Below are 14,923 nucleotides of genomic sequence, written 5' to 3'. Positions count from 1 at the left end.
GGCAGAGGGTGCGTGCGTCTTCTGTGTGTAGACCATCAACCCCCTGTCGGGGCAGACATGCTTCCTGTATCAATGTGGGGCAGGGGGGGGGGGGCGATTAACAGTTGGATAACCCCGGCTGATGCCAGCACCCTGGGCACGAAGGTTAGCACCAACTGGCACAGGCATGCCATCAATAAGAGTCTGGGCACTTGAAGAGATAAGAGGGACAATCCTGCCAAGTAGTTATGAGGGTGTTGTGGCTGTTTGGTTGACCTGCATCTAGACTGTGACCAGGACATAGTGGTGCTCCACTCAATACAGCAATGATGAATGGTGCTAGAGTACAGCAGAGACTGAGAGGCTGTTTGGTCGGGAGAACATTGAAATGGTGATAAGGGATCAAAAACACACTCTTACACACACACCTCTCCAACTCAATCATCAAGTTTGCAGACGACACTACAGTGGTAGGCTTGAATACCAACAACGACGAGACGGCCTAGAGGGAGGAGGTGAGGGCCCTCAGAGTGTGGTGTCAGGAAAATAACCTCACACTCAACATCAACAAAACAAAGGTGATGATTGTGGACTTCAGGAAACAGCAGAGGGAGCACCACCCTGTCCACATCGACGGGACAGTAGTAGAGAAGGTGGAAAGTTAAGTTCCTCGGCGTACACATCACGGACAAACTGAAATGGTCCAATGGTTTTTCTCTCTCTTCTCCCAGCAAATAGATTAATTTAATTTCATTTGTGATTTTCATGAATAGTTAACATTGTGTTATGCTAATGAGCTTGCAGATAGATTTACACAATCCTGGATACAGGGTTTTTTTCGTAGCTAAACGTGACGCAGAAAACGGAGCGATTTGTCCTAAACAAATAATCTTTCAGGATAAACTGAACATTTGCTATCTGAGAGTCTCCTCATTGAAAACATCCGAAGTTCTTCAAAGGTAAATGATTTTATTTGAATGCTTTTCTGGTTTTTGTGAAAATGTTGCCTGCTGAATGCTAACGCTAAATGCTACGCTAAATGCTACGTTAGCTATCAATACTGTTACACAAATGCTTGTTTTGCAATGGTTGAGAAGCATATTTTGAAAATCTGAGATGATAGTGTTGTTAACAAAAGGCTAAGCTTGAGAGCAAATAGATTAATTTCATTTCATTTGCGATTTTCATGAATAGTTAACGTAGCGTTATGGTAATGAGCTTGAGGCTGTAGTCACGATACTGGATCCGGGATGGCTCGACGCAAGAAGTTAAAGGGAGAGTTATTTATTTAACTTTTAGCTTATTTTCAACTTCTTTGTTGTTGTTTTATCAAAAACGTTTTTAAGTTCATTTGCTGGATATTTAGCAACAACCAGAATCTCATGGTTAGCATTTTTGGAGCTTGAAGCCATGCTGGTGAAAATGAATTGATCCAGTTAGCAGTACATTTAAAAGCATGGGGAAAGCAACCGGGCTCCTCTCTGAGTTAGGCAGAGCTATTTCCCAAGGCTTTTTTGATCCGTTTCCCCTGAGATCGCTACACTCTGGATGTTGTTAAGTAACCAGCAAACAAGCTTAAGAAATGGTTTGGATGAAATGACGAAACCCTCAGTATGTCAAAAATGAGCTAGAATTCAAAAAAGTGAACTGTCCCTTTAACCCACTGTAGTCCACCCAAGCCCATCATAGCTGAGCCAAGCCAAGCCTGATAGAGTGCAGTCAAGTGCAGTCAAGTGCAGCAGGTCAGCTAGAGTTAGCTAAAGCACCAGTGCCCATGGCCATGGCCCCCTAGCAAGAGTGGAGCTCCCTCAGGCATTGGGCTCTACTATTCCAACACTGAGAAAGTCCACAGGTGTGAGACAGAGAGAGGATTGAGATACAATCCCATTGCTTGGCACTGGAGGAGATGGCTGCCATTTTACGGTCTCCTAAACAATTGTGCTATTGTGTGTGTTATTTCGCATTATTTGTAACTTATTTTGTACTGAACTGTTTCTGCCGAAAAGAGCTTCTAGATATCAGGACAGCGATTACTCACCTTGTACTGGATAAAGATTTCTTCTTTAACGATTCAGATGCAAAGGATTTACTTCAGACAACTGACAAGGCCCAAATCCCAGTGATTCGCATGAGAAAGAGATATCGGGGATGTAGGTCGGGGTGCCTTGTAAAGATCAGACGACGTGTAGGTAATCTGCCTTGACCATCAGTCCTATTAGCCAATGTACACTCATTGGATAACAAAATAGGCGAGCTACGATCACTAATATCCTACCAACGGGACATTAAAAACTGAAATATCTTATGTTTCACAGAGTCGTGGCTGAACGACGACATGAAGTTCCTTTGTGTCCACATCAACAGCAAACTATCATGGTCCAAACACAGCAAGAAAGTTGTGAAGAGGGCACGACAAAGCCTATTGCCCCTCAGGAGATTGAAAAGATTTGGCATGGGTCCTCAGAGCCTCAAAATGTTCTACAGCTGCACCATCGAGAGCATTCTAACCAGTTGTATCACTGCCTGTTATGGCAACTGCTCGGCCTCTGACCGCAAGGCACTACATAGGGTAGTGCTTACGGCCCAGTACATCACTGGGGCCAATGTTCCTGCCATCCAGGACCTCTATACCAGGCGATGTCAGAGGAAGGTCCAAAAAATGGTCAAAGACTGCAGCCACCCTAGTCATAGACTGTTCTCTCTGCTACCGCACAGCAAGTGGTACCAAGTTTAGGACCAAAATAATGCTGTTCATTGACTACAGCTCAGCATTCAACACCATAGTACCCTCCAAGCTCATCATTAAGCCTGAGGCCCTGGGTCTCAACCTCGCCCTGTGAAATTGGGTGCTGGAATTCCTGACGGGCCTCCCCCAGGTGGTGAAGGTAGGAAACAGCATCTCCATTGCGCTGATCCCTCAACACTGGGGCCCCACAATGGTGCATGCTCAGCCCCCTCCTGTACATTTACATTTACACCCATGACTGTGTGGTCATGCATGCCTCCAACTTGATTATCAAGTTTGCAGACGACACAACAGTAGTGGGATTGATCACCAACAATGACGAGACCACCTACAGGGAGAAGGTGAGGGCACCCGTAGTGTGGTGTCAGAAAAACAACTTCTCACTCAAAGTCAACAAAAGGAGATGATCGTGGATTTCAGGAAACAGCAGAGGGAGCACCCCCTTATCCACATCGACGGGACAGTAGTGGAGAAGGTGGAAGGTTTTAAGTTCCTTGGAGTGCACATCACGGACAAACTGAAATGGTCCACCCACACAGACAGTGTGGTGAAATGCGCCTCAGGAGGCTGAAGAAATTTGGCTTGTCAACCAAAACCCTCACAACCTTTTACAGATGCACAATTGAGAGCATCATGTTGGGCTGTATCACCGTCTGGTACGTCAACTGCACCGCCTACAACTGCAGGGCTCTCCAGAGGGTGGTGTGGTCTGCACAACGCATCACCGGGGGCAAACTGCCTGCCCTCCAGCACACCTACAGCACCCGATTTCACAGGAAGGCCAACAAGATCAGCAAAGACAACAACCACCCGAGCCACTGCCTGTTCACCCCGCTATCATCCAGAAGGCGAGGTCAGTACAGGTGCATCAATGCTGGGACCGAGAGACTGAAAAATAGCTTCTATCTCAAGGCCATCAGACTGTTACACAGCCATCAATAAGACAGAGGCTGCTCCCTACATACAGACTTGAAATCATTGGCCACTAACAAATGGATCACTAGTCACTTTATTAATGCCACTTTAATAATGATGTTTACATATCTTGCATTACTCATCCCATATGTATATACTGTATTTTATAGCATCTATTGCATCTTGCCTATGCCGCTCGGTCATCGCTCATCCATATATTTATATGTACATATTCTTATTCCATCCCTTAGATTTGTGTGTATAAGGTAGCTGTTGTGGAATTGTAAGATTACTTGTTGATATTGCTGCACTGTTGGAACTAGAAGCACCAGAATTTTGCTGCATGGTGATATTGCTGCACTGCATGTTGAAATGCTTACTTACAAGCCCTTAACCAACAATGCAGCTTTAAGAAAAATAATCAAATCTGCTAACCATTTGAATGTGACCAATAACATTTTATTCGATTTTTATTTTATTGCTGCTCTTTAGTTATTTGTTATTTTTATTTTCTATTGTCTATTTTTTACTTAACACTTATTTTTCTTAAAACTGCATTGTTGGTTAAGGGCTTGTAAGTAAGCATTTCTACACCTATTATATTCAGCGCATGTGACAAATACAATTTGACTTGCACCTGGCCCGTGACAGTGCAGATAAGACTGCACAAAAGTTAGCAGGTATGGCAAGGTATTTTAAGTGTGTGTGCATGTATGTGTGTGAACGTCTCCATGCCCTAGCTAACCCTGCACCTCTGCAGTTGGTCTTGTAGAATCCTAAAGCCACATAAAGTGAGCACAGACGGACAGGCATGGCATTGAAAAAGGTCTCCGGTCTGATCCTGATTGACTCAGCTCTGTCAAATCCTCCATGGGTGCTATCCTCCTCCAACCCCCAGGCATAGTGTACCATGGGAGGGAGCTGTCCCTCTTCAGGGGATGGGGGAGAAGGCAGGACATTAGTGAAGATGAAAGAGGACTTATTAACCCCCAGGTAGGGTGTTACCTTCGGGGGGCTGTCGGAGCCTGGGTACTCCCTCTGGTCCAGCTTGTTCCAGCGCTGCATCAGCTTGATGACCATGGGGTTGCTGAAGTCCACCAGCTGAAAGCCCGACACGTTGGCCCCTCCGTGCATGAAGCGCTCTAGGTTGATGTCCTTAAACCCCTGGGAGAGAGAGTTGGGGGAAGGGAGGCGAGATGGAGCGTTTGGTACGAATGGAGGCAGAGGGCAGAGAAGAAGAGAGAGAGGGAGAGAATGACATTTATAGATAGAGGTAAGGAGAGTGATGGAGGTAGGCAAAAGGTAAATAGAAAAATGGATAGAAATAAAGCGAGATATGGGGAGAGAGAGAGAAGAAGAAGGGGAAGAGAAAGACGGAGTGGGAGAGAGGCAAAGAGAGCGAGAAACAGAGACAGGACCCTGTACAGTATGGGATACCACAACATAAAAGGAAACCAAACACTTTTCACCCTAGCCTTTTCTAAGATCACCGGCTGAGTCTGAATTCTGTCGACGCCCTGCTTCTATAGCAGAGAGTCTGCTAAGAAGGATTGTGCCAACAGTAATCTCTCTCAGCCCAGTGCTCTGATGCCTCCAATGCTGTGTCTCACACACACACAAACACACACACACACACACACACACACACACACACACACACACACACACACACACACACACACACACACACACACACACACACACACACACACACACACACACACACACACACACACACACACACACACACACACACACACACACACACACACACACACACACACAGAGCTGTCCTGCTCTGGACATCATTAATACACTGTCACTGTGGAAATGGGCTGCATACTAATTACATGGATGAGAAGAGAAGGGGGGGGGAGAGAAAGAGAGACAAAGAGAAGAAGGAGACATGCCAGGATTTTTTCCCCTCACCAAGTTAGCCATGATGTAATGGTAGCCTTTGACATGTTTTCCGACGCTGACAATCTGCGAGAAAAGAGGAGGAAAACGTTAGATAAACGTTAAGTCAACCTGACTGGAAAGGGACAAACGTTCGACAGATTTTAAGTGAACCTGACTGAATTAGCATTAGCATGCTTAATTGGCTGTCAGTTGAATGACACCCCAGTGTGTGCGGCTTGTCACCGCGTGAACATTGTCTTTCATGGGGAGAAATCAGACATGCCGACTGTCTAAACAAATGAGTAGGCATCCGGATGAGTGCCACACAAGGAAAAAGACAGACAGACACTTTGAGGCGAGGCAAGACATGACAATGTTCCCGGCATGGAGAGAGAGATATAGAGAGAATGTTCATTGAATCATTGTCATCATCGAACACAAGCAGATTTCAAATAGTTAAACTAACTTTGAACTCAAGACAGCTGCCGCTTACGTCGCCTCGTAGTATGACTCTGCTTATAGATGATTTGTGAGGTACAGTATCTACGAACGGATTATTAAGACTTTATGAATGCTTGGTAAAGCATCCATTGTTGTGTCTTTAAAGTTTTAGCCCAATGTGTTTGAATGTTCCACTTACAAATACAATCTGCTTCCACTAGCATAGCTCCATTCTCTTAAAATGCGAGCTACATTTTTCTGGACATCTCTAAATAACCAGGTAACAAAATGAGAAAACGGTTTGGAGGAAACAATAACACCTGAGGGAAGTTAAAAATAAGAAACACATTTGTTTTTAAATTACCCTTTAAAAAGGGACCCATGCAGAGGTAAAAAAAAAGAAGATTTGAGCTGCTAATTTAGATGTTGTGTGTACTGAGGCCTACAGAGATATGACGGGTACTGTTGGTTGTGTTTCCAGGGATCAAACACACACACACACACACACACACACACACACACACACACACACACACACACACACACACACACACACACACACACACACACACACACACACACACACACACACACACACACACACACACACACACACACACACACACACACACACACACACACAAACAGAGTTGTTAACACAGTGACATGCCGGAGTGGAAATTTACTGAATAATTGAAATGTGAGATAGAGACACTGGTTGCCTGGGGGCGGCGGAGGAGTACACTATGAAACAGAGAAGGGGGTTATTCGGTTAATTCAACTCTGACTACATACAGTACAGGCAACAGAGTGGCGCATAGCTGCAGGAAGTAGTTTGTGGGTATGGGTGCTGCGATACTTTTATCGACATGGGGGGGGGGGGGGGGGGCACTGCTGGAAAGAAAAAAAATTGCCCGCACTGCAGTTGACTATATTGATCCATGACTACAAGACTATTAAAGCTCCAGTGCACAACCTATGTGAAAAAGTATTTTGTTAATTTAAAAAATATACACTACCATTCAAAAGTTTGCGATCACTTAGAAATATCCTTGTTTTTGAAAGAAAAGCACATTTTTTTGTCCATTAAAATAACATCAAATTTATCAGAAATCCAGTGTAGACATTGTTAATGTTGTAAATGACTATTGTAGCTGGAAACGGCAGATTTTTTTATGGAATATTTACATAGGCGTACAGAGGCCCATTATCAGCAACCATCACTCCTGTGTTCCATTGGCATGTTGTGTTAGCTAATCCAAGTTTATCATTTTAAAAGACAGTTGAAAACTGTCGTCCTGATTAAAGAAGCAATAAAACTGTCCTTCTTTAGACTAGTTGATTATCTGGAGCATCAGCATTTGTGGGTTCGATTACAGGCTCAAAATAGCCAGAAACAAAGGACTTTCTTCTGAAACTCATCAGTCTATTCTTGTTCTGAGAAATGAAGGCAATTCCATGTGAGAAATTACCAAGAAACTGAAGATCTAGTACAATGCTGTGTACTACTCCCTTCACAGAACAGCGCAAACTGCCTCTAACCAGATTAGGAAGAGGAGTGGGAGGCCCCGGTGCACAACTGAGCAAGAGGACAAGTACATTAGAGTGTCTACTTTGAGAAACAGATGCCTCACAAGTCCTCAACTGGCAGCTTCATTAAATAGTACCCGCAAAACACCAGTCTCAACGCAACAGTGAAGAGGCGAATCCGTGATGCTGGCCTTCTAGGCAGAGTTCCTCTGTCCAGTGTCTGTGCTCTTTTGCCCATCTTAATCTTTTCTTTTTATTGGCCAGTCTGAGATATGGCTTTTCCTTTGCAACTCTGCCTAGAAGGCCAGCATACCGGAGTCGCCTCTTCACTCTTGACGTTGAGACTGGTGTTTTGCGGGTACTATTTAATGAAGCTGCCAGTTGAGGACTTGTAAAATTACTTTTAGTTGCATGGTTTGCTAGATTGACATATAATTCATTCATTTTTAAATGGGTGGGTTTATGGGTGTTAAAATACACCAGTAAAGCTATTTTGGACCACCAGGCTGTTGATGTCATGCAGCCTGTCGTTTTTGTGTTTATACTTTTTTATAACGATAACGACAAGTTTGATGTCGGACAACAATAGAATGTTCATGATGTCACTGTGACAACTGTCTACAGACATGTTGATAGACGAAGTATAAACCATCCTTAAGTCTTGAAATTTTTGGTTGTTTACTACACTACCATATTAATTCTGTTTAGCACATGGCCTCACATGTGGATCCTTAAAGAGATGGGTGGGTATAAGGCTTAAGTGGGTTTGAACGATGCTGAATGGGTGTAGTCAAAGAGCTCTCCAGTAGGTGTACCAAAAATATTTAAGAGCCATTTTCTCAAAAGTGGGGCTACAACTTTATCAACTTTCAAAGCAGAATTACTTTCCCATTCTACTCGACTGTAGTGTATGATATATACAATTTTCTAGCTCTGAGTCTCTACTTTTATCCAATGTAAAAAACACAATTTCAAATTTTGCTACAATTGATTGATTGATTGATTGATTGATTGATTGATTGATTGATTGATTAATTCACCTGCCTCTCAAAATCCTGTCTGACTGCCTAACTGCCTGTCTTCCTTCCTTCCACTCTGCCTGTTGTCTGGCAAATTGCAAGATTATGTTATAATGCTTGTATTGCATTAAAATGGTTGTTTTATTCAACATAATAGAGTATTCTGTTAACTATTGTGTGTGTGTTTTACTGAGGATGGGCCTGTATGAGATAACACTGACCGAGGAGATTTACAATGTCTTTGGGTAATAAAGCCTAAAGAGCATTCCAGAGAACATGAGCTAATGGTTATGTTCTATACCTTACCAGGGAGAGATGGTTCCAGTTTAGAGTAGGAGGGCCAGACACTGGTCTATACAATGAAAACTGTTGACACAGCAGTAACTGTCTGCTATGTTTTATAGATACCTTTCATACAAATCTTAACCTTGTGACCATTCTATGCATCTGTTGTTCATCATATAGGTTGAGAGGGGTGTGTGTATCTTGGCTATAATCTTTGTACTTTTGTGTTGTCACTTTCAATGGTTCATTAGAAATGGCGCATCATTGAAAGTCATTGCTAATGCAAAGCTCTTATTATTAAAGATGTAGTTTAAGTATAACTCTGACTGGTGTGTGAAGTTTGTAACTCCCCTCATTTGGTAATGCAGAAATTAGCCACCACACTGTCTGCCTTGACTGATCTCACCTGCTCCAGCATGTTGGTGAGCCTCTCGGCCTCCAGGTCGATGACAAATTTCTTCTCCTGCCGTCGGTCCAGGTCCTCCAGGAGGCGCCGGTAGGCAGCGTCGTTGAATTTCTCCACACAGATGGCGCTCACCTGCCAGCTGTTCTGGCCCGCCTTCTCCATGATGGCTTGCAGTATGGCATAACCTGAGGGGCCAACAGCCAATCAGATCACAGCATGTCATTCCAATACTTTATTTACATCGGAACAATTAAAACATTGACATACTGAATGTATAACAGTCAGATGCATTGCATCATCACAGCTGATCTTACACTAATTTACAGTGCCGAAATGTTGAGGCACAGAAGGTTTCAAATGGAACGAATGAACCATGTTGCTGATTATTACTGATATCATCAAGCTGACGCCACAATCTAAAAACCCTGGCTTTACAAAAACAGCAAGCATGTGCTCCCCCAAGAAGCCCTGCATCCAATTAGACCTATTTCTCTGTGTTGAGTTCAGAGTTCTAACCCTTTGCTACGACGCAGATTCTTAATACTAACAAGTCCAGTAACAAAACCCCCATAATTGAGTAGATGGCATAGTCTCTTTGATCAGCGATTGATGGAGTGGTAGGAACCATTGGTGCTCTAGAGGGGGACCCTGGACTGCTGGGGCCAGACGGGGCCTTGTATATATAGAGGGATGAGAGGAAGTCAGGGGAGCCCCACACGGTGCTTCTTGTCTCCTCTCCAACAAGAACAGATGTCCCCCTTAAACGGCCCTTCCTGGTGGCCATCACAATCTGGCAACCTTTCTCCCTCTGCTCCCAATTAGTAGATTAACCTGTGAGTATCCACGTCTGGCAACCCAACCCCCCCCTTTCTCACTCTCTTTTCCTGTGCACCCTATTAGAGTGGTGACTCTCTGTGTCTGTGCCAGGAGGACAAGGACGATGGTCGGTCACACACACACACACACACACACACACACACACACACACACACACACACACACACACACACACACACACACACACACACACACACACCACTGCCTCAGTTAAAAAAAAAAAAGAAAAAGCTATATATTATCGAATATTAAATCATACAATCTACCTGCAGTGAAGCCGCTCAACATTTGCATTACATACAGTCATCTAACAGACTCCCATCCAGAGCGACTCACAGGAGCAACCAGGGCCTAGCGCCCCGCCCAAGGATCACGCCGACAGATCTCCCACCAAGTCAAGACGGGGACCCGAACCTGCAATCTATTGGCCACCGGCCCAAGCTCCCAACAGCCAGACCACCAACCATCCAAGATCCTCTCACAGTTCCCCAAGAGCTTCCCCTAAACCATCCGAGATCTCCCCCTGTCCCCCCCAAAAAACGTTCTCACCATTCCAAGCCCCAAAGCCACCAACAGCCAACAAAATGAGCAAAAGAGAAAAAAGAGAAAGACAAAGGAAAACAACAAGGCAAAAACAAAAGACATCAACGACAACAAAAATCAAAACAGCAACTGTATAGGTTTGAGTGCACCTGTGGCACTATTTACGTGTGTGTATGTCCATGTGTGTGCGTTTGAATGCGAGTGTGTATATACATGTGGGGCGGCAGGTAGTCTAGTGGTTAGAGCGTTGGTCTAGTATCCGAAAGATTGCAAGGTCGAATCTCCGAGCTGACAAGGTATAAATATGCTGTTTTGTCCCTGAACAAGGCAGTTAACCCACTGTTCCTAGGCTGTCATTGAAAATAAGAATTTGTTCTTAACTGACTTACCACACAACTGTGTTAGGTGACAGAGGAGTGGAAGACCTGTGCTGTGTTCATTAGGCATCAACATGAATAAAACTGGTGGAAACAGGGCTGGGACTACCTGCATTTGTCCAATAAGAAATGGCAACTTTTGATTTCCGTTGCAAAACGTTTTTCTGAAATGCACAGACCACATTGACATAAATAACACCACAAGATCAAAAGATACATTTACCAAATCCTGTCGATTTTATAGAGTTCACAAGAGTGAGTTTTTTAAATCCACCCTTGGGTTGTGTTCAATAGTATCCTGACCACCCGTCCACATCAATCCAGCAAAAAGCTACGCCCACTAGCGATTCTACTCTGCAATGAATGTATGGAGCAATCGATACAGCAGCGGAATTAAATTCAGGAAGAATTTAATAGAACCTAAAACATTTTAAATTCTCTTGCAACGGAAAATAAAATGATGGGTCAGGTCCAGTTTCAGTCCGTTTTCTCCCATTTGGTGCCGAATGAACTTGACCCAGATGATAACAATTCTGAAAATATACTAGGTTTGTGCTTTGTAAAAGTCCTATAGACTATGAGCAAACTGACATTTCCTGGCTAGGGTCTTTTTGGATATAGACAGAGCTAATGACTAGTTGGCTAGTGGCCCATATATCTATAGTGGGGCAAAAAAGTATTTAGTCAGCCACCAATTGTGCAAGTTCTCCCACTTAAAAAAAGATGAGAGGCCTGTAATTTTCATCATAGGTACACTTCAACTATGACGGACAAAATGAGAAAAAAAAATCCAGAAAATTACATTGTAGGATGTTTTATGAATTTATTTGCAAATTATGGTGGAAAATAAGTATTTGGTCACCTACAAACAAGCAAGATTTCTGGCTCTCACAAACCTGTAACTTCAAAATGATCACAAGAACGGTGAGGAAAAATCTCAGAACCACATGGGGGGACCTAGTGAATGACATGCAGAGAGCTGGGACCAAAGTAACAAAGCCTACCATCAGTAACACACTACGCCGCCAGGGACTCAAATCCTGCAGTGGCAGACGTGTCCCCCTGCTTAAGCCAGTACATGTCCAGGCCCGTCTGAAATTTGCTAAAGAGAATTTGGATGATCCAGAAGAAGATTGGGAATGGCATATGGTCAGATGAAACCAAAATATAACTTTTTGGTAAAAACTCAACTCGTTGTTTTTGGAGGACAAAGAATGCTGAGTTGCATCCAAAGAACACCATACCTACTGTAAAGCATGGGGGTGGAAACATCATGCTTCGGGGCTGTTTTTCTGCAAAGGGACCAGGACGACTGATCCGTGTAAAGGACAGAATGAATGGGGCCATGTATCGTGAGATTTTGAGTGAAAACCTCCTTCCATCAGCAAGGGCATTGAAGATGAAATGTGGCTGGGTCTTTCAGCATGACAATGATCCCAAACACACCGCCCGGGCAACAAAGGAGTGGCTTCGTAAGAAGTATTTCAAAGTCCTGGAGTGGCCTAGCCAGTCTCCAGATCTCAACCACATAGAAAATCATTGGAGGGAGTTGAAATTCCGTGTTGCCCAGCAACAGCCCCCAAACATCACTGCTCTAGAGGAGATCTGCATGGAGGAATGGGCCAAAAGACCAGCAACAGTGTGTGAAAACCTTGTGAAGACTTACAGAAAACGATTGACCTCTGTCATTGCCAACAAAGGGTATATAACAAAGTATTGAGATAAACTTTTGTTATTGACCAAATACTTATTTTCCACCATAATTTGCAAATGAATTCATTAAAAATCCTACAATGTGATTTTCTTTCTCATTTTGTCTGTCATAGTTGAAGTGTACCTATAATGAAAATTACAGGCCTCTCTCATCTTTTTAAGTGGGAGAACTTGCACAATTGGTGGCTGACTAAATACTTTTTTGCCCCACTGTGGCTGTGATTGGCTGTGATTACAGTGTTTCAGTCAGAGAACCAGGTGCAACTTCCCTTCTCATGTCAGTGATATCAATGCAATTACACAGTGGAGATGAAAGCAAAGCCCATAATAGGCCCTGTCAACAAAGAATCTAAGTGCAACCATTAAGGCTTATAGAGCATAGACGAGGCACAGAAACACACACACACACACAAACAGAAAATGACACACACACACACACACTTCCCCACACACATACTCTCCCTCTCTCCTTAAAGTGAGGCCTATGGCAGACACATAACAGCCCACTGCAGCAACAATAATTTGTTTCTATGTAATGATACAAAATCCTATATTGTTATATTTGCAATCACATGCCTCAGTCCCTTTATACCAGCCCCACCAACCAGAGACGAGCGCTAAGGCCTGCCTTCCTCCTTCCTTGTCCGCCCACCTTTCTATCCGCCTGCCTGCCTGCTACACACCTTTTTATCTGCCTTCCTGCCACTGATTACCAACTGATGAATCTGTAGCCCGGGGCTGTGTGTAGAGCAGCAGCTAACCGCAATCAGCGTCATCGCAGTAGCTGCCTGACTGCACCACAGAACAGCACAGAGTACAGCCTCCCCTCCCCCATTTCCTTCTCCTGCTTCTCGTTGCACACTGCCATTCACTGCCACTAGGAGGCAGTGGTTATATGAAATGAATGACTTTCAATGAGAGCTGGTCTACTGCAGTAAACTACAGGGAGATGGAGAGTGATGGAGAGGGTCCGAATGTAGTCCGGGTAGAGAGAGAGAGCACAATACTCCTGAGAGACCTAACCTTTTAAACCGAGTCCTTCATACTGACTTGGAGACCCCGCTGTTTGGTACACATCTGTCTATTGGAGAAAGTTAGACAGACACAGGGAGAGAGACAGATAGAGAGAGACAGAGAGAGAGAGACAGAGAGAGAGAGAGACAGAGAGAGAGACAGAGAGAGAGAGAGAGACAGAGAGAGAGACAGAGAGAGACAGAGAGAGAGAGAGAGAGAGAGAGAGAGAGAGAGAGAGAGAGAGAGAGAGAGAGAGAGAGAGAGAGAGAGAGACAGAGAGAGAGAGAGAGAGAGGGAGACAGAGAAAGACAGAGAGAGAGAGATGCTGGTACAGGAGGAGTCTAGAGCAGGATATTCCAAACCTTACCGGGTCATAGATAGGAAGGTGGATAACAGTTATTATTATCATCTCAATGGGCAGTTCTGGTAAGGTGGTTGGAATGATGTCATTTTAACCAGCTTAGTACACAGGGATGAAAGTGACGCAAAAAATTGAAAGGAAGAAATGCACGAGGAAAATACATTCCTCTGAAATTGTTTGACGGGGTCTACGAGGGTGCGGGATACTCCACGCTGGTCGGTTTGACAGCTGCAGTGTCAGTACAGTACAGACATTGATGCATGTGGTGAAGCCGCTGCCTTTTCTCACCGTGCTACAACTGTTCATGTTGAGGCCTTCAGTAGAGCACCTGGCGTTGTGACAGAAACAGTAGAAACTGCAATAGCAGGAGTAGTATCATGCCACTTTAATAATGTTTACATATAGTTGAAGTCGGAAGTTTACATACACTTATGTTGGAGTCATTAAAACTCGTTTTTGCAACCACTCCACAAATTTCTTGTAAACAAACTATAGTTTTGGCAAATCTGTTAGGACATCTACTTTGTGCATGACACGAGTCATTTTTCCAACAATTGTTTACAGACAGATTATATCACTTATAATTCACTATTCCAGTGGGTCAGAAGTTTACATACACTAAGTTGACTGTGCCTTTAAACAGCTTGGAAAATTCCAGAAAATGATGTTATGGGTTTAGAAGCGTATGTACATACTGTATGCTTTGGGAATATGTATTGACTGTTTGAACTGAAGATGTTATTAAAGGCTATTTGCGTCATGTTCAACTGATATGAGGTACGCGGTATACTGTAGCTACAGCCCTTCTGGGTTGAAACACATCTGAGAACAGGGTGAGCCATTATTGATAGTTTAGAG

The 14,923-nt window shown here is 43.8% G+C and overlaps 1 protein-coding gene across 10 annotated transcripts in view; it reads right to left on the bottom strand.

Annotated features, from left to right (window-relative positions):
* The window catches only part of LOC124000405 (glutamate receptor 4), a 372,689-nt gene that overhangs the window by 65,461 nt on the left and 292,305 nt on the right, over nucleotides 1-14,923 (bottom strand). For all 10 annotated transcript variants that reach the window (XM_046306732.1, XM_046306734.1, XM_046306733.1 and 7 more), the window contains 3 exons: nucleotides 9,221-9,405; nucleotides 5,570-5,623; nucleotides 4,646-4,804 (listed from right to left, as the gene is read on the bottom strand). In XM_046306732.1, coding sequence (XP_046162688.1) covers nucleotides 4,646-4,804; nucleotides 5,570-5,623; nucleotides 9,221-9,405 — 398 coding nt within the window. The remainder of the gene's footprint in view (nucleotides 1-4,645; nucleotides 4,805-5,569; nucleotides 5,624-9,220; nucleotides 9,406-14,923) is intronic.

This window comes from Oncorhynchus gorbuscha, linkage group LG16 (genome assembly GCF_021184085.1).
Source record: "Oncorhynchus gorbuscha isolate QuinsamMale2020 ecotype Even-year linkage group LG16, OgorEven_v1.0, whole genome shotgun sequence".
Lineage (NCBI taxonomy): Eukaryota > Metazoa > Chordata > Actinopteri > Salmoniformes > Salmonidae > Oncorhynchus > Oncorhynchus gorbuscha.
The sequence above is the reverse complement of the archived record's forward strand: the minus strand, read 5'-3'. Positions and strand labels throughout refer to the sequence as shown.